The sequence below is a fragment of the Gouania willdenowi genome, chromosome 21 (genome assembly GCF_900634775.1).
Source record: "Gouania willdenowi chromosome 21, fGouWil2.1, whole genome shotgun sequence".
Lineage (NCBI taxonomy): Eukaryota > Metazoa > Chordata > Actinopteri > Blenniiformes > Gobiesocidae > Gouania > Gouania willdenowi.
The window spans coordinates 21,178,990-21,204,268 of record NC_041064.1 but is presented as its reverse complement, the minus strand read 5'-3'; the positions used below and the strand labels follow the sequence as shown (position 1 = coordinate 21,204,268).

The 25,279-nt window shown below is 40.1% G+C and overlaps 1 protein-coding gene across 1 annotated transcript; it reads left to right on the top strand.

Moving 5' to 3' along the window:
• On the top strand, positions 1 to 25,279 carry dcbld2 (discoidin, CUB and LCCL domain containing 2). The gene is made up of 15 exons (XM_028435313.1): positions 1 to 337; positions 4,408 to 4,632; positions 8,001 to 8,138; positions 12,938 to 12,989; positions 13,083 to 13,155; positions 17,134 to 17,267; positions 17,410 to 17,450; positions 19,060 to 19,275; positions 19,393 to 19,517; positions 20,311 to 20,458; positions 20,555 to 20,692; positions 21,350 to 21,443; positions 21,522 to 21,571; positions 21,663 to 21,800; positions 23,940 to 25,279. The coding sequence occupies exons 1-15, from the start codon at positions 241 to 243 to the stop codon at positions 24,347 to 24,349; spliced, it is 2,079 nt and encodes a 692-aa protein (XP_028291114.1). The 5' UTR covers positions 1 to 240; the 3' UTR covers positions 24,350 to 25,279.

Below are 25,279 nucleotides of genomic sequence, written 5' to 3'. Positions count from 1 at the left end.
TGCCGTGGCCCTGAAGGTGGAGCCTAGTGGAGGAAGTAGCTCCACAGCCTGGATGAACTGTGGTGGTGGAACACTAACTAACCTCCTCCATAGTGAGAGTGTGTACACCCCGTGAAACGGAGGAAAGCTCCTCCTGAGCTCCGTGTTCTTATGTTAATGGGGGAGTCCGAGGTGTGTGTGAGTTTCCCCGGTAGAGGCTGAGGTGTGAGGCAGCAGAATGCATTCAGACTGCAGGCTGCTATGTGCGCAGCGGTAATGGAGGGCAGGGGACCGGCAGGGGCCGTCGTCCTGTCGATCCTCGTCATTCTCACCGCGGAGGGCTGCGGGGCGCAGAAAGGTCGGTGCCTCTCACTCACACACACCCTTAACTACACACGCTGGGGTGTTTACTGCTTTCTTCTTTCCTTGGTCAACTTACCTTACATGGCTATAAGTGAAGCGACGCGTTCACGTTGCAACCAGACAAACCAGTTCCTAAAACACTGGTGACGATGACGAAATACGGGCTCTTAAATTATCCATATTCATGCCGAACTAATATAAACATCAAACACAGGAAACTGTAGTCGAAATTGTTAATAGGTTCTTTATTATCACGTGTATGTGCGATATTTAACTCCTAATTGTCTGTTTTTTAAACGGACCCTGGTTTGCTAGTTTTGGGGTTTGATTTTTCATGCTTGTTTCTCACTTCAGGAAAGTGATACAAACAAGTCAAACACATTTAAAGCACTTAGTTTCCAGTGGAATTGTTTAACGTCAATGTTGGTGAATAAAGGTAAATATGAGCCGTGTGTTGAAGTGAACAGCTGCCCCCAGGTGGCCGGAGGATGGGGGTGGGGTAACAGTGGGACTGAAACACGTGGACTCGGTTTGTCATCAACATAAACCATGTGGAGCCTCGCGTTCGGCTCCATTTCTGCGTATCCTCTGTGTTTTTGTGGATGTTTAGTGCAGCAGAGGACAGTCTGTGCTGTCCAAGTTGTTGCTCAGTCACACTGAGTCAGAGTGGGGAGTGGGGGGGGGGGGGGCTGCTTTGTTTTTGCCTTTTGCTTCATCTGGATCCTGTCTGCTGAGAGGCTCTTACGTAACAGCAGAACATCCACTTAGCACCATGAAGCATTACTGCTGAGAGTTCTCTGAGAGGAGAGCCAGCAAAATAAACACACACAATGTCTTTGCTCTCTGACAGCTCGCTGATCGTCACCCACTGAATCACACCTACATGCCTTTCTAATCCAAGGCATCCAATCCTCAGACTCTTAAATGCAACATTCTAAAGAAGCAACGCAACTAAACATTACTTAGTTAATTTATCTTCCCTCAATCATACATGTAAGATATCTAAAACCTAGATAACCCTAACAAACAATATGCCACTATATGCATAAACAATGAGGGACCTAAACTGGCCCCTCATTGGCCAGTTTAGGTCACGTGATAGGTGCACCACGTGACTTAAAGCTCCGGTCAGTTGTATTTTAGCTGATATTCATTTTTAGCTGCCCCGCTAACCCTTTTCTTTTAACCCTAACCCAGGAAATACCCTAAAATGTTTATTTTTTGTTGCATATGTATTTTTAAAGGTGGAATTTGCCATGTTAAATATGTTTAAATGAATGTCAAAAGTGGGATTCGAACTTTAGCGGAAGGAACAATCCTTGAGTGAAGCGCCTTAGACCACTGGGCCAACATTTAATGCATCTCTACACACTTTCTATTATATTATATTTATTCAATTGTAGAATACTGTAGATATTATGTTGAAGGTTAAAATGTATGTAACCAATTGGTTAATGATAAATGGGTCAGTGTTTCTCATACCTACTGTTGCTGACTATTGTTCTCTCTTTGAGTAACATCACTTGATCAAGTCTTTTGTAACATTCTACACTACAAAATCAGTAATAAAAGACTGTATGATTTGTGCAGATATCGTATCGAACAGATATCGGTATCAACAACATTCGAGGCAGCAATATCTATCGTATCGGAAGTGAAAAAAGGTTGTATCGGGACATCCCTGATACTAACACCTGCAGAGTAGCGTCTTCTTTATTTATTTTACATGCATGTTTTTGTTACATTTTATTGTGATTATTTGTAATAGGGCTGCATGGGCAACGTGGACCAAAACTCATATCTCAAGTTTTTTCCCTCAAAATGACGACAAACATTATAAATCTCGAAAGACAATTCTGGGTTAAATTTGCTTATGCAAAATGCCACACAGGCACAATTATTAACAAACAGCTGCACAATATGTGCCACTTTTAGCTTTTTCTCCTTTAAGGGACAGCACGTGTGAGTGAGGTCTGGGTTAGGACGTACTCAGTGATCTAACTGTGCTTTTCAGGCTGTTCTGAGAAGTAGCAAAAGCAGTGACTCCTAAAATGAACATTTGAATACAAAATAAGCTATGAAATAAAAAAAACAATATTGTTTTAGGCAATAATGTAATTTTATATGTTGCCAAAATAGAAATCTCAATATATTTAGAATGTCAACGTATTTCCCAGACTTAGATTAGAGGCATTTCAAACCAAGTTTAAGAATGAAGATAACAACAATGGTTTGGATTTATATATAGCACTTTTTAACAAGGAGACTCTCAGAGCACATTGCAGAAGTAACAGAAACCGTTATTCATTCACACCAGTCCCTCATACCAGTGGTGGTACAGAGGAGTGGCTGCCATTTCGTCCCTACTGAGCACCACCAACATTCATGCACAATGCAGGACTCGAACCATCAACCCTTAAGTTATTGCCTGGACGACCCACTCTACCACTGAGTCATGATCGGAAATGAAAAAGTTGTATCAGGACATCCCTAGTCTGATGTCTGCTAAAGAATCAAGAATATGCTCTGTTCCATTTAGCTTCTGAATTCTCCAAATCACTATTTAATATTATGCATCATGGATGTTCCACCTCATAACTTGCTAGTCCTAAAAAATAAACAGATAATTGATAATGATAAAGATACCTCAGGGGTCTAGTATAGTTGATGCCTGGATTGGTGAGGGTTGTTTTGTTTTTTTCTCCAGGTAACTGAGTTACCTGGAGAAAAAGAAGATGGAGAACATGATGATGATGTAGGACGGGGTGATTTTGCCTAAAAAAAAAATCTCTGATTTTTTTAAAGAAACTTTCTATTTTCGATTCGATTCTTTTTTTTTAATGCACTTAAAAATGACTGCAGACATCAGATATATTGTCAAAAGTGTAACTTTACTGCTGTGATTGTCCTCAAGAGTTAAAATGCATAGAACAATCCCAAAATAAAAAAGTAAATGAGACTCTGTCATTCAACAATTTCAAGCTTTAACCCAGGTTTAAGCAAACGTGCAACAGCAACTTCACAGTAGCTTCAATTTTCCGATTAAGAAATCAGAAAACTACATATTCTATAACATATACATTACAATTAAAAAAATAATAAACTCTTCCGTTAGCATCTCAGCATAGTGCAAATAAAAAATTAAACATGCCTGTGTCACACATATAACCTACTCAAATGGGTAAACAAAGAGGGGGCTGGCTCACATTGGAACGCAAAAAAGTCCAAAAAAACTGGTGGGAAAAAAAGAAAAATATTTTAAAAAAAAAAATTACAAATTTAACTTGAATATGCAAAATAAAAATCGTTTTTATCTACAAATTTGATTAATCGATTAAATCAATTTTTTGCCCAGCCCTATGATGATGTGATCATTTTATGTTTACTCATGGGAAACACTGTTGGATTTAGTTTGTGAATTACCTTCAGACTCATCTAGTTCTTAGAGATGTATACACTTTCAATAGATTTAGTCACGTTGGAACAACAACGTCTCTAAGATGTAGGACTGCATCTCTCAGGTCGGCGTTTTTTGAAAATAAAACCAACTTTCCACAGAGTTGATGGAAAGTCAAAGTCCATATAGGTGCTGTGCTGCATTTAGCAATGATTGTCGTTGGGAAGGAAATGTTCCCTGTACTAGTACACTAGTAGAGGAAATGTTGAATATTGTTCTAAACTGAAGCAAAAACTGAGAGCGTTACTACAGTTTCCATTACTAAGGTTCTTATTCCAGCTCAGAATACTGACTTTAAAACCAACAAGGCCTCACAAATTAATTCTGTAATTCTGGTTTTAAGATCTAAAAAACATTCTAAAGTTTTTCTGCCCGGGGTGCTTTACCAAAGAATGGAGGCCTCACACATTTCTGCACATGCCAGAACTTGTAAAAATTGACTAACATACCTTTTACTCAAAAAATACTAATCGCCCTTCACTTGTTTTCACTTCATAGATCCACTTAATGTGTTCTTCACTCATGCATGGATCTCGATGTGTGTTATTATTCAGAAGGTGCGTTCAGGTGCTTTTGTATTGTCTTATACGTTGTGTTTGTGTTTGTAGGAGATGGTTGTGGCCCCAGTGTGCTTGGCCCCAGCAGTGGGACCCTGTCCTCTCTGGGATACCCGAGGACTTACCCCAACAACTCGGTGTGTGAGTGGGAGATCAGTGTTCCACTTGGCAACAGGATCCACTTTCGCTTCGCCGTATTAGACATAGAAGACAGCGACTGCCAGGTCAACTACCTCCGTCTTTACCACGGCGTCGGAGCGGAGAGGAGCGAGATTGGTGAGCACAACCGAGGAAGACTTTAAACGGGGCACTAATGGATTCATGAGATTAACTTTAAAGAAAAATAAATGACTCAACTAAAGTTTTTTACTGCTTGAGCCTTGTTTTCCTGGATTAGGGTGTTAGTTATAGTGTCATGTGTCAATTTAAAGATATATAGAATATTAAACAACAAGGATACTCAATGTTAAAACTGTAACAGGAAGTGAAGTGCAGGGTTCTCCCGTTTTGTTAATAAAATCCGAAATGTGTCAAGATATCCACTTTTAAGTAGGCTTTACACGATCGGGACTTTTGGGCCGATCAGTGAGTTTAAAGAAACTGATCACCGATCCAATCATATGAATTGAGGTTGTTTTTTTTTAGGTACAGACCAAATTCCTTCTGTACTACCTGATACATATTCACAGAAAATGAAACGGTTCTGTTTCTGGACCTAAACGCAGCCTTGTGACTGTGAGGGAGTGAAAGAGTTGAAGAAATTCCATGAAGGACCTGAACATAACATTTGTTGTCTGTGTGTGTGGGTGCGTGGCCCTTTAACTACGAATTAATGCGCTGGTCGCTTGACCAGTGTGCGGAGTGAGGGAGCATGTGTGACCGGAGCAGATCGATTATAAGCTGTAAGCTGTTGCAGCTGTTGAAATAAACCGGAATCCCATGTCATACTCAATGACTGCTGTGAAGCAACGAAGTTAACCCTGAAGCTGAGGATAGCGTTGGCCCACGGAGTGAAGTTAGACTTGCATGTGCCTTCCGACCACGGTCTGAAGACGAGAGGCACTGGAACTACGTGAAGCCTCCATCAGCTTTAGCATTAGCGGAGCAAAGACCTATTTCCTGACTTAGGTATTGTCAGGTTGCTTATAGTCCGTATTCACAGGTGCACAGCGGAGGTAGGGCACATGCACGCACTTCTACTCAACAACTCAACTTTAGAAAGTAAACCAATGCACATTGCAGCTGTTGAATCAAACCAAAGTCCCTGTCATACTCAATGACTGCTGTGAAGCAAGGGAGTTCTGTGTCCATCACCCTGAAATGGACAGAAGTCTTTGGTATGAAATCGAAAGTAAGATGGGAGCGCATTGCTCCGCTAAACAAAATAAGCGCGTGCACACCTACTAACACATACACACTAGGGATGCAACAATATTCGGTATTTTACCGAAGTGTTCAATACGCCCAGTTTGGTTCAATGCACAACGGCAAACAGCGGTATTTTTGGAACGTTTCCCCATCACAAAACTTTGTGCAGCCGCGCATGCTGTGTAATCCCCTCAGGAACAGAGACACGAGAGAGTCTGTTTGCGGCGCAGCGGAACCTGTTAACCTACATTCTGCTGCGCGTTCGTATGACTCCTCACCAACCGTCCACATTTCACCCGCATTCCTCAGCCTTTTGACTGGAGAGGTGCCGACAACAGTCCACAGCCAGCCCGGGAGCTGGCGTGGATCCTGCTGCATGTTTGTCAGACTGGGGCTGCAGGAGCCTGCTATAAAGCTGCATGTACAGCCTGGGGCGTGGAGGCTGTGAGCGTGCATTAGTGATGCGCAGGCCAGGATTTTTCCAACTCGCGGGGCCCCGCATGTACAGCAAAATCTTACCTGCACCACCCGCCTCGAGCTGCTGCCTCTATTTTCAGAACCTGCCCCAACCCAACCCAAAAGCGTCACGCTTTACGTTCAATGTAGAGTTCAGTTTGTGTAAAGAAAAAAGTTAATGCCGCATGATGTGAGTCTGAGCCAGCGTTGATTGGCTGTGTGGCGCATTCCGCACAGCCAATCTGCGCTAGCTCACAGCTGCCATGCATTCACGGGCAGTCATAAACTAGCAGATACCTATACTTTCAGTTAAAAAATTACCCGAACCGAGATCAATTGATAATTTCACTAATGTTCATGTATATATGTATGTTTATGTATATGTTTGTTTGTTTATATGTGTGTCTGCATATATGCATGTATACATTTGTGTTGTGTGTGTATATATATCTATATACATATGTATGTATTAATTGCAAATATTTTTTTTCCTCAATATTGCGATTGCCGTACCGTTGCCTTGACACAAAAACTGTGATGCATGGGAAAACTGTACCATTGCATCCCTAATACACACACACACACACACACACAGACACTAATAGCAGATGCTGTTTAAGAGCCAGTAAAATGGGAAAGAAGTCCGACACTCAGCTGTTTCGCTCCAACCGAGAGACATTTTTGCCGTTCGCGCATAGGTTTTCACCTTTGTGCACAAATGTGAGTGTAATAACTTAAGTCACGTAGATCAAGCAAACTCTTTGGTATAAATGAGATGGATAAAACAATGCAATGGGAGCATCTACACAAAGACATTACAGCCAATCACATTAATAGCATAAACTGCAAAATATTGGCTGATCCGATATAGCCCATCAGATCGGTGTAAAGCCTAATTTTAAGATATTTCATACGTTTTTAATCACTTTCCCAACATTTTTTCAAATGGGATGTTGTGGTTTTTTTTTCACTTCACAACTTTACTGACCTGCCGCAAACGCAAATAAGGATGCATCCACCTTCTGCTAGTATTTATGAGTTAGAAGTTTTCAATAGGGATGCATCGAAATGAAAATTCTTGGCTGAAACGAAAATGAAAACACCAAGGCAGAAATACCGAAATAAATTATTATGCAAATTATAAGTCCCATTGCATTTATGGCTTTGAATGTGTGCTAACTTCACTAAAATTAAAACATTGCAATATTATAAATGAATATTGTTCAAAGAATAAATCAGTTACAAATATGAAAATATTTATTTAGCACGTACATTCCAACAATGCACAATATAAAATAAATAAATAAGATGTTTGACTTGATCAAACTAATACATTAAATAATATTTTACAGGCCTATGACTGACTGAGCTGCTGAAATAGTCAAATCAAATATGTTCTCTTATTAAAACACAAAGTGCATTGAAATTTTTAATGAAAATCAACTTCGTAGCTTTATTTATGATCTAATTTTAGGGCATCACTAGTTTTAAAGAAACACTACAATTTTTATGCATTGGGGAGACAAAGGCATTTTCACATTAATGCCACTAATGATGGAGCTCTGCAGCTTTACTGTGAACTTAAACAAGTTTATACCTTTATTCTTCAAAGTTAGTGTTGTAGTCACTAAGTGCTGCAGGAATGCATATTTTCACCCTCCATTTCTTTTATTCTATCGGTTTTGTTAATGGTTCTTTTGTTTGGAGTGATGGCGTTACATTCCTTAGATTTAGGTGAGTCAAAGACTGCTGAGTCGCTCTGCTGGTCTGTTGCATTGACAGCATTCTGTGTAACCACCCACTCCTTCTGTGTCTAACAGTGAAATACTGCGGTCTGGGTCTGAACATCAATGAACTGATTGAGTCTACTGGCAGCAAAGTCACCGTGCAGTTCATGAGTGGAATCCATCACACAGGCCGGGGTTTTTACCTGTCGTACTCCTCCACGCTTCATACAGGTATCAAAGTCTGTCCTGGGGTTTAGGGGTGTTATATTTCAGACTTGGTTCCCAGAGGCAGGCATTGACTTTAAGAGTGTGTGTGTGTGTGTGTATGATTTAAGAATTAATGCTATTCACCTTACTTCAGGGTCGGTATTGTAGCCCTGTTTAGAGACTCAGAATTTCTGAGTTCACTTCCTAAAACCGAAATGGTTTCTTTTTTACTATGTTGTTTGGCCAAAATTAATGCAATTTTTCATCGTAAAGTTGTGGGAACGCACAAGGAAATGTCAATTCTTAGGCAAAACATGAGGTAATGTGACTATGTGCTATGAGAGAATTCAACATCCTAAAATAAAAATAAAAAACAACTGTATGGTCATGGACTGAACCCACACATTTTGGGACATCACCAGACATTTATAAGTAATTTTCCACCATAAAACGAGTGGCCTAATGTTTGTAATGACCTCAGCAAATGGACAGAAGTTAAATCTTGCGTGATTTCACAGTGGCATTCGGTAAAAAAAATAAGCTACAAAATATGAAATTAATAACAAGATTTACCTCAAATCAACCTTACTAAGTATGTTTAATAGACAATAATGATATGACTAGAGGAAGCTGATGAAATGGAAACAAAATGGAAAACGGTAAACTGACTGAGGTGACACGAAAATGTTAATTCTGAATATGGGAATTTTAAAAATGGAAAATCTGAGCCTCTACAAGTTTTCAGATCAAGACGATACCAGTATGTAATCCATATCAGCAGCTGAAGTCTTGCTTGCTTTTCTTCAAATATTCCTTCAGAGCACTGGCCCCCGTTGTGCTGTGGAAGGCTGTGCTAACATCCCGGGTGGAAGCAAACTTTGTGGGTTTCATTTGCACTTTTTGTAGCGTGTATCTTTAGCAGAGATGGATTGATGGTGTTGGTTTCCATCTCCTTCCTTGAGACAAGCTCGAAGAATGTTGCTGAAGAACTTTCATTAGAAAAACCATTTATTTTGTCTTCCAAAAACATTTCAGATTGAGTAAAGAAACTGTCAGCTACGATTTTAGTTATATGGGGATGGATAGTGTATTTGTCTGGTTATGACATTAAGGAATGATGTGTTGGGCTTACAGTAGTGTACATTTGTTTACAGTTCTGTTGCATATTAATCTGTCAGGACACGCCTGTGATTTACAGATAGTTACTTTAAAGCAGTAATGTGTAAAGTTTATTTTAACTATTAAATACTGACCGTGTATGGAACAGATAAGCCGTGGTTTCAAAGTCGACTTGTTTTTCTGTCCGTGAGAGGAAACTGGAGTCTTTGTCTTTGCATCGATTTAAGAATTCTGATGGCTATACATTATAAAATCCCTGGAAACCATTTGTGTCAGTAATGATGTAAACAGTAAACTGTATCTGTCTGTTCACTTAGACTTATTTATGGATGACTGGACTTAACAAAAGGGTTTGTTGTTTGTTGTTAGAGTGATGAATGTGTGAGCTGAGCAGGCGCTTTTTTAGTGAGTTTGAATAAATCAGGTGCAACATGAGAACAACTAGTTCAGAGTGTAGTAAGGAATCTCTGGCTCTGTAGGACATTGGAAGATAATATCAGTAAATTCAGCCTTTTAACACAATTGTGTCAAAATGAGTAAAACTATTATATTTATAAACATTTCCATCACAAATGACTCCTCCAACTTGACCAAACTTCCTCAAAGTTACAACATATTTCAGTTGAAAACCATCACATGATTAGAAATAACATGCAAACACTACTTGGAGAGACTTTAAACCACATTTGTCAAACTCAAGGCACATTTGTCGAATCCAGCCCTTTAGAGCATTCAATTTCAGCCTTTTGGAGAAAGTAAACATGACTGAGAAAACAACAATAATTGTGAAAATTGAAAAAATATTCTATCTGGATATCTGTGACTTCACATTCAGTCAACTCCTTAATATTTGCAGAGACACATGATTTCTTGTTGGAAATTCTAAATACTCTTACAAAGCACTTTCTTACAAAGAATCCCTTAAATACCTCTACAATACTCAAAAATTGGTGACAAAATAAAGTGATTAAGTGAAGATCCTGCAGACACTGATATCTGTCAGTTATTGTTTGCATATTGCCATTGCTTACACACTGTTTATATCAGTTATACGTGGAAATGCTTTTTTCCCCCGTCTGAAATCTAAACTGAGATCCATCAAAATTGTTATTTATAATATGTCTTAATGGGCTGGAAAAGTGCACATTTCTCAGATCTTCAGGTGAAATCACTGCCAATCATCATAAATCTTCAGATATGACCAAAATAATGTGTTGGGTAGCTTTGGCACTAATCTATGGAGGATGGTGAAATAAGAGCAGCAGAGAAATGACTCGTCCTCACTGGTCATCCAGGCTCCACTGAGTCACACACAGAGACAAAAACATCCAACGCCTGTTCCTCCCCAGCGCTGATGCATGTGTTGTGTCCGCTGCAGAAGAGCGTGGGTGTTCAGTTTGCACAGCTTAGTGAATCAGTAACCATGGTGACCCGCTGGGGTTAGGGCCATTTTTCTTTTGACTTGCTGTTTTTAAAGGGAATGACTAAGACCAACATATGGTCTGCTCTAACATTTTCAACAACTTTTCATCTTGTTCAGTGTATAGCTACATTTACTCCTCAGGAGTTAAGAAAGCTTTAATCTTTCTTAAACACTGCATGGCTGAGAGTAAACCACCATTTTGTCAGGTCACTGATTGTCTCAATACCTGTCTACGACTTTGGGCCCAATGGCCACCACTGTCTCTTACGGATGAGCCAGTTTTCCATTTCCTGGCTGCTCTATAAGGACTTGTCAAATTCAAGGCCTGGGGGCCAAAGCCGGCCATTTAGACCATCCAATTCGGCCCACAGGAGACAGTTGAAAATACTTAAAAAACGCGAATTGTTTAAATGACAATATAATTCAGCTGTAATTAATGTAACAGATTTAATGTTGTCATTTTAAATCTGAAATTGTTCAAAGGACTACATTTTCTTTGAAAGTATTTCACACAATTTCCCCACATTGAATAAAAATTGGTCACAAAATCGCTGAAATTTAAAATTCTGCAGGGACTAATATATGTCACATATTTCCTGGATATTGTGAGCGCATTTACATACTTTATGTATCTGGCTAGCTGCTTGGTGGAGCGTGAGATGAACTCTCACGAGACTTTGTGTGCGATTTAGAAAATGGCCACCGAAACAGCGTTGCAAAAGTTGCTCAAAGTGTTGAAAACTTCAATCTTTCATGGATTTTAAAGATTCTTTCGGTGCAAAAGGGGTACGGAATCATTTATGAACATGTTTAAGAGTAGAAGGCGGCCAGAAAGAGAGTAGTAGGCAAGTCCGCCCACCGCCTACTCTTTTGGACATCCCTATATATATATATTACATTTTAAGAAGGCAGAGGTAGGAGAGAGGCTGGATGATGTGGATGAAGGAGGTGGGTCTGCGTGCGAGGTGGGGGTGGGTTCATTTCTCCTTGTTAATGATGTTCCGCTTTGGTTCCTGACTCATGCTCATGCTGTGTTCTTTCCTTCTTGTTTTGTTCTCTGATGGGACATGGGTCCCTTGTCTTCATCAGGACTGATAGTAGGGTGACTCATGAAGTAAAGTATGTTGGATGTGAAAAGTTTGACCCAAAAAATATGAATGTTTTCTATGAAATGAGCAGACAAGAATGTATCCAGATAGCAAATCTTTGAAAATTTCTGCTATGCGGACTGGAGGAATCCAGTCGCTGTTGTACATCTCAGACTTAAAACAGCTTTAAGTTTTCAGCAGATGAATGAACTCATGCTTTCACACCTTAGACTTATACTTGGTGACATCATGTGCTCCAAAATGGACCAATGTGAGAACATTCTTCACCCATGGGTGTTCATCCACGATGGATAAGTGGGAGGTTTTTGTTTTTCTGAGGCTGTCTCAGATTCTGTGTTGCCATCATTAGAGTGGGAACATTGGTCATCCACCAGGAAAGAAAATCTCTCTTTTTTTGGCAGAAGAAATTACACCTAAAACTTTTTTAGTTCAAATAATTATTTGTCTGGTTTCTTTGTGATTTCCTGTGATATTGCTCCTGACACGGAGGCCTGCAGTAAAAGATTCTAACAGTAATTTAAAGATATACTGTATCTGTTTTGCGGTTTTAATACTTTATGATCTTATTCCACAACTAACAGATTTACACAAAAAACCCTGTTGAGCTTTTTTATTGCACAAAACAAATAAACAGAAGAATCTTGATTAAATAACTTTACAACCTTTGAAATAGGTTGGTTAAATAAAGGCTGAATAAGCAACATGGCTTCAATAAAGATGGCAATTATGTGTGCACAAAGTTCTGCTATGAACTGAATAAAAACACCACACAGGGCTGTATTTTAGTCCAGTGTGTAATAATTCCCACACATTCAGTCATTGTCTATTTATTTCTGATTTTTCTGTTTAAACGTCTTCATTGTAGAGTGTTTGAAGCTATATCGTATCACTATAGATAATTATGTTATATACCAGAATAAAGTTGTTACTTGGGGGAGCACCACATGATGAGCCTTAGTCTGAAAGCCAGAGAGGTGTGATGATGATAAAAGTATATGATTCCAGTCCATGGTTGGTTTGAAAACAGTGTGTAGAATAGTGCAGAAACTGGTCAGACGAGGTCTAATGCCAGGTTTCACCTCCCAATGCATGTCTATAAATAATACATGTTTTTTTTCTTGAATTAAACATGAAAACACATGTTTGGATTCAGTTTGTTTTGTGTTCTGCAGATCTGATCACGTGTGTGGACAAAGGCAGTGATTTCCCTGAGGCAGAGTTCAGGTAGAAACCGTTTTCTTCTGTTCCGTATGTGTGCTCGGCTCAAAGTGCCACTGATTCATGGTGTGTTTGTGCTTCCCTTCTCTTTGTTCTCAGTAAATATTGTCCTGCGGGCTGCCTGACGTCCACAGAGGAGATCTCTGGTACCATTCCCAATGGGTACAGAGAGGTGAGTAGTCGTTGTGGACTCCTGTGTTTGTCTTTGTGGTCATGGAGCTCAGTGAGTCACGGTTCTTGTGACTCGTTACAAAGCTCAGCTCAGGCCAAAGCATGTCATCATTAAAGGTCACCACAGTACCACAAACTAAACCCATCCTATCTGCAGTCAGTCACTTAAACAACCGACCGTATTTGATTTTATATCAAAACATTTCCCTGTTTAAGACATTGTAAAGAAAATGCTGTAACAGAAACTAAAGACGGCTGCATTGGAGAGCAGACAGAGCATCATAAGAGATTAACTCCGACTGACGGTCCCGGACTTCACCTATGGAAAAGTCTTGGAAGTAACAATATGCCTGGTGATTATGTTCGTTTGTCAAATTCCTTTTGGTCCTTTCAAACCTGGAGAGCATCAAATACGTTGTCATTCCTACAATGTTGACCTGATTTGGATGTAGTAACACTCAAACATAAAACTTATTGTTTGGACTTACAGTAATATAATAAACTACTTATTTTTCTTATTTTATTTGCGATACTATCGCGATGTGATAAAACGAGTTTTCCTAACCGCAAAAGCTGCGATTTTGGGAAAAAAAAGTTCTGTCCACGTGACTTGCGAGCAGTGCAAAGCAAAGCAGGTGGATGGAGATGTAAACCTGTGCTTTAACTTGTATTTGTTCTCCTTACTTCTCATGCGCTTAAGTTTTTTATTTTATTGGGCAGAAATTTGTTACGTTGTTGTGGCAAATGCTTACAAGACTGCAAGTCAAAGTATTTTAAGTTTACAACTGTAATTGAAGTACATAAATAAACTGTCTTTATTAATTCATGCTTCATTTTTCTTTATCTTAACATAAGCCTAGACTATAAGAAATAATTTATGTATAATACATATTATATTGTTTATTAGAACACATTACATTGATTTATTGATTATGTTAGTTGAAAAATACATGAGAAGAGGACCTTGAAGAAATAATTGAAAATTAAATCGCAATATTGAGGGAAAAATTGAATTATTTTCCAAAATTGTTCAGCCCTATTTACTGCCCCCTACTATACTGGAGTGCGAACCAGAGAACTACTTCCCTTAATCTATAAAAACCTTAAATTATTTTCAATAACTAAATAGCTTCTATTAAAAAACGTAAACGGTGCTACATATTTCTCCTCCTCGATTAAAAACTCTTGTCCCAAAATTCTTTAATCCTTCTTTCTCTCTGGATGATAGAGCTTCTGGCAGTGACACATAACATGTTCAACAGTTTATTCTGACCCACAGTCACAAAATCCTGTTGGATGTTTCCTCATTAACTGCACAGTGTGTCCTAACCTCAGTCAACCTCAGTTCCTTCATCCCAATATTTCTGCCACTCTTTCAACATCTTGGTCCGAATGATTGTTTTGGCTTCACTTTTACTGAGAGCTACAGTACCTCCATTTTCTCATTCTGTTTGAGAGAGTTTTTTTTTGCCAGAGCATCTGCCATCTCCTTTCCTTCAATGTCTCTATGAGCGAGGATCCACATGAATCTTACTTCTGTCCCCCAAAAGTCCCCAATTTGATCATAACAGTGGACAATGATCTTACAATTGAGCAATAAACTATCTTACTGGTGCATTAACAGCTCGTGTTTTCTGGGGGGGGGTTTCACATATTGGTCTCAGGAGGTCACTGTGGTGTGCACGTCCCAGACTGATGACTTCACTACACCCCCGTCCTGTGTGAAGTCTTGGACACAGTTTCCTACAGCTGATGACCTCATGCTCAGAGCTGTGGGATCTTGTGAAATAAAGGAGGGAGGGAGGGGGGATGTTACTGGAGGACAGGGTGTGCTGTAGGGGAGTGAGGAGCCCCCCAGGAACAGACGAGCTTCAGGGTCAGAGGGTGAGAGAGAGGTGACATAATAGTTTGGACCAAGAATATAAGCCTGTAATCCAGTCCAGCTGCTGGAAGGTGCAGAGTGGGTCAGTACAAGCATGTGTACACGTGGATGCACACACATGGCTCTGTGTGTGTGCGTGTGTGTCACGGACACGCCACAGTGGATGTGTCTGCATCACGTGTATCGATTATGTGCATCTTTAGTTCATTTTTTGTTGCAGGGATCAGATTTGGGTGTGTGTCCGTCCTCAGATGGTTTGATTCATATTTTCTGTGTGAGTAACAAACTGGAACCATCATGAGGGACTGTGCAACCCTAACCCCCCCCCACACACACACACACACACACACACACACACACACACACACACACACACACACACACACACACACACACACACACACACACACACACACACACACACACACACACACACACACACACACACACACACACACACACACACACACTGTAATCCTGCAGTTCAGCACCTTTAACTGTAACTGCTCCTAAAAGTCTTTCCTCACACCACTTATTGTGTGTTTGAGTGTTGCTGTGGTTTCCTGTGTCAGAGTTGGACTGCTGTGGTTTGAATCAGTACTTAGTGTGTGTGTGTGTTAGTGGTTTAGTTTGGCTGTCTTTAGGATGTGGTGTGTGTTTTTGGGAACTTTTAAAGTCTTACTCACTTGTAGCCACCATGCATTAGTGGCTGAGTATGGGATTCTCCCACATGGCGGTCGGCTTTAATTCCGGCGTGACACTTTTCCTGGTTAGTGAGATTCCACCTGTGTCCATCAGCTGCTGGTCAGAGGATTGATCAGCTTCACTGTGACGTGGCTGCAGGTCTGAACAGGATGGAGTAGTGACATCATCCTGACTCACCAGCTTTTTATCGGCTCAGTCTGAATGTTGAGTGACCACATGGTAGACACAACTGACAGCCGTTCACTATCAGGAGTTTTATTAATAAAAGCTGCTTCAGTGTTTACAGCTTTCACAGTTATTTTGGTTTTTCACGTCTTTTATGTGGTAAGGAGAGACAAAGCGATTGAAAAAGCTTAGGTATCATTTTTAGTCTGTTTTTGCAAAGTTTGACCACATCGATGAACTAGTTTGATGTGGCACAAATAAAGTTAGTCTCAAAGGAGATCAGGTAAATCTATGGTTACACTGAAGGGTCTTAATAGCTTAATAATAATAGGTGTCAGAGTTAAAAAAAAAAGAAAAATTAATTTGTTGTATGATATAATGACTTATCTAATTAAAGTCATAATATTTTGAGAATAAATTTGTAATTTTATGAGAATAAAGTATCTTAGTAAAATTATAATTTTATGAGATTAAAGTCACAATATTTTAAGATTAAAGTCGTTATGTTCTGAGGATAAAGTCATAATTTTATGAGAATAAAATTGAAATACAAACAGGATCGTGTCTGTGTTGTGGTCACTCGTGCCTTATGGAGAATGTGGAACATTTAGTAATGTACTTATCTTTAGGTTTCACAGAGACTGAGACCTTTGGCCCACCATCACCACACTATTATAAGAACTTTAAAGCAAAGTTTGCCTTTGTTCTGACAAAAGAACCAGACTGATAGCCTCTTTAAAGGAGGAGGAACTGGTTGGAAATGGTTGATTTAAGGCATTGGTTGTGTTCACTTTCACAGGGAAGTTTTTAAAGAAACAGCTTTATTCTTATAATTTTATGACTATTTTCAAAATGTTGCAACTTGAATCTTGAAATATTACGACTTCAATCTAATAAAGTTACGACTTTATTCTCAAAATATTACAACTTTAATCTGGTAGTGCTCAGATTTATTTTTACTGTGACCCTAATACGTCATCGTAGTTATCTGACACAGTGAGTTTGAGATGTTTAACCCTGCTGGTCACGTGTTCGCTGGGAAACCAGGTGATCTATAACAGTAGACAACACAAGCCAGCTTCATACTTATTCAAATGTTGTTTAGAGGCTTTAATGCCACCTATTGGTTGCTGAGATGACTGCAGAAATTGAAAGAAGAAAAAAAAAACAGTGAAAGTCTTGCATTGAGTAGACATACTCACTTTGATGTGTCCTGTTCCTGCATAGTCGTCGCCTCTGTGTGTGGCAGCTGTCCATGCTGGGGTCGTGTCCAACATGGTGGGAGGACGGATCAGTGTGGTCAGCAGCAAAGGCATCCCTCACTACGAGAGCACGCTGGCCAACAACGTCACCTCCACTGGGTAAGAGCCACATTCTTTACCGCAACAATACAACAGTCACCTCCAGCTTCTGTTTGATACGTTTGTGGATGGCTAATGCTGAAGATACATTCATAGAAGTCAATATTAACGTTTGATGTCTATGTCCTCATTGTCTATGCAGGGGAACTCTGTCAAACAGCCTCTTCACCTTCAAGACCAACGGTGAGTCAAGCTACAGTTCAGTGAGTCCTGAACTTCTGCCATGAACCAAAGGCTAAGCAGCTATTAAACACAAACAAATAACAAGTGTGACCACATTGGTCACATTTACATGAGAGCTTTAATTTCTCTTTTAAACTGACCTTGTAAACACTTAATTCCTAGTGCTAATTTAATTCTGAATTAAACTTAAATCCGAATGAAGTGGCTGGTTTATTCTGATTTTAATTCCGAATTAGATCATTTCTCCTTCTTGTAAATACTTAACTTGCTTAATTCCGCTTTAAGTTAATTTGGGTCGTTCTGCGCATGCGCGATTTACCGCGATGACGACATAATCCAAGATGGCCGTCAGGACTAGAGCCGAGACTATTTATTTATAAAAGCCTCGAATACATGGATATAATGAAAAGAGTGGATGGACGGAAGCATAAACATGCAGACTTTCACACGGGCCCGGAGTCGGAGTAAATGCGCCTCCGTACTGCTGCACAGGCTGTAATATCAAGCTTATCATTTTACCTGTTGTTAAAGCTTCTATCTTTACCAGGGAGCAACTATTTATTCCTGGTTATTGATTTCCAGAGTTTTACTGGGCTTTATTTACTAGTGATTAGCTCCTATTTCTCTTCTGCTCCACGGTCCAAACTGAAACCTTGTGTTACTATTGAGCTGCTGCTGCTTCAAAACTACAATCAAAATAAAGGTGAAAACAGTTCTTATGTGTGGTCTGCAGTAGTATAGCCGGCAATAAAATGTTTGTTGTGTTTTTTCCCCAGACCTAAAGCGGAATTAAATGAAGCAGAATTGACCGGTTTTCCATGTAAACCTCAATTCGGGAATTACTATTTCCATGTAAACACAAAGCAAAACACTTTAATTCAACCGTGATGGTTGAAAAAGCACCTCCCAAACTGCAGTCCTTTATATATCACCTAAGTTAGTATACGCTGGTTAAAACTATTGCAGTTGTGTATTATGTGAAGTTATCACTTGGTTCTATTCCCACATGACTGGCCGTGAGGTTTATCAGGTTGAAAAGAATGGAAAGGTTGTTATAATTTGATATTTTGTGCCTAAAGCATTTAGAAATGATTTACGAGATTATGATTGAAAGGGTTCAGACAGGATGAAATAATCCTAATGTTCAGTGTTTTTTATTTGGTTTTTGTCAGTCTTTGCTAAAATGTTTCCTCCCCAAGTTGTTGTTTTTTCTTAAGACATTTATATTTTGATAAGCGCTACGAGATCACTATTATTGTCACTATATAAATAAAGTTGAATTGAACTTAGTATTAGACGACTTTATTATGGCAGGTATAGTCTAGTTTTAGCTGACTAAACTACATTAAGATCAATAATATTGGTTACACATGAAATAAAGAGTTTATGCATGTATTATTACCATGTACTGTACCAGCCTGTTATGTGATTGTATTGCTTTGTCTTGTTTTTGTCACGTGACAAACTGTCGTCAACACAAACTAAATTAACACTTATATGAATTGTAAATGAGAGAATGTTGATGGTAACCGTTGAAGAGGAAACCTAAAATGATGGAGTACAAAAAGTCCTATCATAACAAAGTGTTTGTCATGTCTTTCTCTCCCAGGCTGCTACGGGACGCTGGGGTTGGAGTCTGGGGGCGTGGCCGATACTCAGATCAGTGCCTCGTCTGTGTGGAACTGGACCATAAGCGGTGGCCAGCACAACGTGTGGGCGCCGTCAGGGGCCCGACTGAAGAAGGCGGCGCTGCCGTGGGCTCCTGCTCACAGTGAGCGGCAGCAATGGCTGCAGGTGGATCTGAAGAGGCAGAAACGGATCACAGGTACACCGACACATTCACACATTAAGGACTTTCTGACACATCAGCGTTTGTTCACAGTTACACTTTAATGTAACGACAACTGAACATCACCTGTTGTGGCTCCACCTACCCATCCAGGTATCATCACCACAGGCTCCACCCAGCGAGAGTTCCAGTACTACGTGTCGGCATACCGCGTCCTGCACAGTAACAGTGGGAAGCAGTGGGTCAGCTACAGAGAGGCCAACTCCACACAGGACAAGGTAGAGCAGGGGCCACAAAAACATCATTGTCTGATCTGAGGGCCATATGGTCAACATTCATATCCTCATTTAGAAGAATGACAAGCTTGAAAACACATTTTGTGTTTTTAAATTTATTTAGTTTTCCCCGTTAATATGGCCCATTTTTGTTGTCTTTGTGTGTTTTTGTTATATATTTTTTTGTTCTTGTCATTTTGTGTCTTTGAACTCCTTTTGTATATATTGTTGTATTTTTTTGTAGTCATTTAGTGTGTTTAGTGTGTCTTTGTGTTTTTTATGAATATTTTTTTTGCATTGTTTCTTTAATCTTTTTGTTGTTACTTTTTGTGCATATTGCTGTCGTTTTTTGTGTTATGTTGTTCGTTTAACTTCCAATTTCATGAATTACAATTTTGTTTTTGGGGGCCGCTATGGTCCCCAGGGCCACCAGCTGCCTATGTCTGAGTGACCAGCTCTCATCTATGTTACACGGTTACGTCATAAGGTTTAATGGACAGTAGACGTCTGCAGGGTCACTTAAATGGTCTGTTGCCATGACAACCGGGAATATTGACTGAGGGATGTTTATGGCAGGAAACAGGAGTGAGCAGTGGTTGGAGTTAAGTGCTGTGATGGACACGAGGGCTTTAATAATGAATGGACATGGATTTAAAGGAGGCGCAGATCTCCACTGGGACTCTGACAGGCTTTTAATGTGATAATCAGCTTCCACCTGCCGTTTGTTTGCTGACCTTCACTTAAGTTTGACTTTGTAATACAGGCGTGCGTTTGTTTTTTTCTGCCTCAATGTCAGATTTTCCAAGGCAACATAAACTACCTGCACGAGGTGAGGAACAACTTCATCCCTCCCATCGAGGCTCGCTTCGTCAGGATAAATCCCACCTCATGGCACCAGAGGATCGCATTAAAGTTAGAGCTGCTGGGCTGCCAAATTCCTGCTGGTGAGTGCAATCTATTGTCAGGTAGAAGAACACACCAAGAAACATTATAAAGCCCCAATATATACAGTATAACTATGTTTTTTTTTTTTTAAACAGTGAGGTCTGAGCCTAGGACTTTTAATCCAGCTCGACATGCCCCGCCTCCTGCTGGTACAAAGCGGCCTCCTCACGTCAGCCAGACCACACTCACCCCTGACATCAGAAACACCACCATGCCTCCACACACCAGCAAAGGTCTGTAAACAAACCCACTAAATATCATTCAACTTATTATTAGTTAGCTTTTATCACGGTTACAATTTTCAGTTACAATTACATTTCAATTACCCATGTTCAAGTACAATTCAATTACGATTACAGTGACCAGCAATTTTTCCAATTCCAATTATTTTTATCCTCAGAAAGTAAATTACAATTACGTTCTCAATGACTCAATTACAATGAATCACAATTCCTGAAATAAATAGCTTAATAAAAATTAACCTTCCTCTTGTGTTAGCATTCTGTTAGCATCTCTTATGATAACTGGTCCTAAATCAGTTGTAAAATACACTAAAAACATATCTATCATCTAATTTATTTCCTATCTATTGAGTTCCTTGTTAGGCTTTCTAATCAATGAAAATATAGTCAGTATACAGCTTGATATGTAGTTAACAATATGTTTCATATGTATAGAACTGTAACATGGTTCCCCAGTTTTTGCGTTAAATTATAATTTACAGTTTTTATAAAATTGTCATGGCAATTACAAAGTCAATTATCTAAACTCAATTACAATGTAATTACGACAGGTTTGTTAAATTACAATTATAATTATGTCATAATTGTAATGAATTATCAATTGCGCGATTACACTTATAAATGTGTGTGTGTGTGTCCATCCTTTAGATGTGGCTCTGGCTGCAGTTCTGGTTCCTGTCCTGGTGATGGTCCTCACAGCTCTCATCCTGAGTGTGGTCTGTGCCTGGCACTGGAGGAACAGGTACATCATCATCATCCTCCTCATCCTCACTCTGATCACATCACCATATGTAATCTGAGCTTTAATGTGTTTGTGCAGGAAGAAGAGTTCTGAAGGAACCTATGACCTTCCTCACTGGGATCGAACAGGTACGCCCCGGACTCACTGTGCGTGTGTGTTCATGTGTGTGTTGGTGTGCGTTCATGTGTGTGTTGGTGTAACTGTGTTGGTCTGCTGCAGACTGGTGGAAGAGCATGAAGCAGCTGCTGCCCTCTAAGATGGTGGACAGTGAGGACTCAGCAGTGCGATACAGCAGCAGTGTAGTGGGTCGGTTGGCGGCGAGAGGACCAGTACCAAGACTCCACGCTGAGCCTGCAGGTACAACATGCTTCACTCAGCTGTGACGATTAACAGAACACATTACACAATGTTAGAGGCTGGGAAAACTTTGTCTCAACTCATTCAGTGCCAGCCGTTTTAGAGCATTTTGACTGATTTTTAAAGACCCACAGAATATTTTATCCTATGACAATCTTAATTCTGAAAGATTGAAGTCTTTAAGATCATCAGAAAAAATAATTTTGTTTCTAGCTTCTTTCATTCTTCTGTAATCAGCAGTCGAATAGAGGCAAGTTTCACACAAATCACGAGTTTGTGAGAAAAAGCTGAGAAAAACGGCTTTTTCAGAAAAAATCTATTAATGACTTTGAAGCATTTTTTTTTTTTGCTTTAGTGACACCTCAACATTAGTTTCTCATATAAAACTACAAAAACAACACTGACCAGGCTTTTGATGCTAAAATTATTATTATTTTGTTATCTAGGTCAGAGTTGAATGGATTTCTTACTGTATTGTGGCATTCCTCCAAGTCTCTCCTGTCAGTTTGCACACACGTAACTTCCTCCTCCTCCCGGACATGCAGATTGTCACCGCTCGCCCCGTTTTTTGATCTTTTTCTCTCACCATTGCCACACTTTCCAATACTCGACTGAGTTCCACACATGCTCTGGTCGAGTGTGAGCTGCTGAGAACTTCAGCACAAACTCTCGTATCGCCATTTTATGTCTCGTAAACTTATTTCCTCTTCCTCTAAACTCTGTCCATCACGGATGATCTCTCATCCAAACGTGTGCTGCTATCTCGCTCACAGTTGAATGTTTTGCTGACTGCCTCCCCCGTCAATCACACAGACGTAACTTTTCTTCCTCCCGACGCACAGAGCTGACCCATTTAGCCTGGTTAGTTGATGGTTTTATCTCATGATCGCAACATTATCAATAATCCACTCAGGTCCACACGTGTTCTGTGTTAGTATGTGGAGCAGTGAGCTGCTGGATACTTTACAATATCACTTCATAGCGCCATAATCTCACCCGTCCCTGCTTCTTCCTTCTTAGTAATGGTTGCATCAGTGGCTAATCTCACATCTAAAGGTACGCTGCTGCCACCTTCAGGGCACAGTTGGTTACTACATCACCCTACAGCTTAGATATTGATGAGGGACCTACACCAGGGTGTATTCTAGTAATCCCCGTGAAAAAACGTAATTGACGTAAAAGTACGTCAATGGCACTTAGCGCATGGATTTGAAATGACGTAAAAGTATGTCAGTGGCACTGAATGAGTTAACAATAGCGCTGTGCCAGCTTTTTACCAACACACACACACACACACACACACACATTGTCACTAATTTTCAAATTGAACCACTTTTACTGCAAGGGTTGATGGGATAACTCATTCCCAACGATTCGTTAGAAATGTTGCCAAATCCTGGTCCATTCAGAATCCTTTTAAAAGCAGAAAGTCCCTCCACCTTTGAAAAGCAGCTCCGGGACAAATCATGTTTCAGTCACAAAGACGTTTATCCAGAAGCTTTGTACCAAGATTTTTCTTTTCTTTTTTAGTAGAAGTTTTATACGTTGGCAATCGTGGAATGGATAACTAGAGTTTCAGAGCGCTCCTCCATGATGCTGCTCAGTGATGCCTGTTTGCTGTTGTGACGATGCACGCACACTCACTTTGATTGACAGTCCTCGCTCCAGGAAGTTGAAGCCTATTGGCTGGGCGAAGTCGGCGCATTTTTATAGGGGTCTATAGGATGAAGGCGGGACTTATATACATTAATGTATATGGCAGTAGACCATAGTAAAAGACTAGTTACGTATTTTTTTGCATTTCAAAAGAATGATACATAAACATAGAAACTCCGGATATCAGCTTTAATGTTTGTAAACAGACTAATTTGATGTAATTAACCGGAGACCACATGAGTTCTGATTGGATTTCATCCAATCTCATAAAATTAGTTACGTTTTTTATTATTCAACAAAAATATTATTATGTTTTGATACAGTTTTCGTGGTTATCATCACAAAAAAAATGTATCAAACTTTTAACTAAATTAACACTTCATTTTATGATTGTACACGTGTAAAAAAACAAAGGGACAACACCCAGGCCTCCTGTAGAAGCTCCATATTTCTTCCTGAATGTTTGTCCCTCTGTTTTTCCAGAATACGCTCAGCCGCTGGTGAGCGGCGTCACGACTCTCGGTGCTCGGTCGACTTTTAAACCAGACGAAGGGCCCGACCCCGGGTACTCGGATCCAGACCTGTACGACGCCCCCATCTCTCCCGATGTGTATCACGCATACGCTGAGCCGCTGCCAGCTTCAGGGTCTGAATATGCCACGCCCATCGTGGTGGACATGGGCTGCCACCCGTCTGGAGGCTCCGCCTTAAACCAGGCGACCACAGTGTGTGGCTTCAAAGCAGCTGCAGCACTGCTGACACAGACGGACAGCAGCCAGTCAGGGAGGTCGGTGTACGACACTCCTAAAAACACCACTGGACAGGCCACGCCCACAGATGATCTGACCTATCAGGTGCCTCAGAGTAGCACACAGAAGCCTGAACTGGGATGAACATCAGCTTCTCCTTCCTAACAAAGGATTGAAACGGAGGAGGAAGAACCTGTGAGCGTAGCTTTAGATCCATGTGGAGACGTTGATTATGATGCAGTGCCATCAGTCCTATCACTGAAACCAGAGATGAATGTTTTTGTGCCTCATTGGACTGGAAGAGGGGAGACTACTGTTGGACTTTGTTGTTCTTCTGTGAAACTGTGATTTCCAGTCTGTAGAATCTGAACCAGGCGTTGCTAAGGTGCACCTGATGGAGGTGGAGCAGTTCCTTACTTCCATGTTGCATGCAGCACATCCAGCTTCCGACGGTACTTTTTTTTTTGTGTGTCTGTCTCTTTGTTTGAAAGCATGACTTGAACTTGTGTACAGTTCCAGTAATCCCATTACTGCAAAAAAAAAAAATCCTAAATGATTTACTGATATTTATTTTTATTTCATATCCTGCTGATTAGGAGAGAGAATCCCACAACTGCATCATCTTTACAGAGAGACATAAAGGCTGTAAAGCAGAGCCAAGAAAAACCAGGAAACTATTTGTGTTTTGGAGACCAAATGTTACATTTTTATTTTGTGTTGACTGCACCAACATCTCAGATTATTCCCAGTAAAGTCAGACGTTAAACAGTCTTAATGTGATGGAAGTGTTTGAGTTGGAAAAAGGTACCAAACAAAAAGGAAGTTCCTGTTGATAGCTGTGATTTTTCATTAGGTCCTGAATGTTTTGAGTAGTTTAAGTGTGTGTTGTTCGTTGTGCGTCAGTGTCTTTATGTGAACAGGTCTGTTCACTCAGTGAAAGGTGTGTGTTTCACATCTCACAGCTGTGCCACCGTCATGCTTTGATTGTGCTCAGTAACAAACTGATCATTATCCAGATGTGGGATGATGTCACTGATTGTACAAAAGAGAAATAAAGTTTTTTTTTTTTTATTT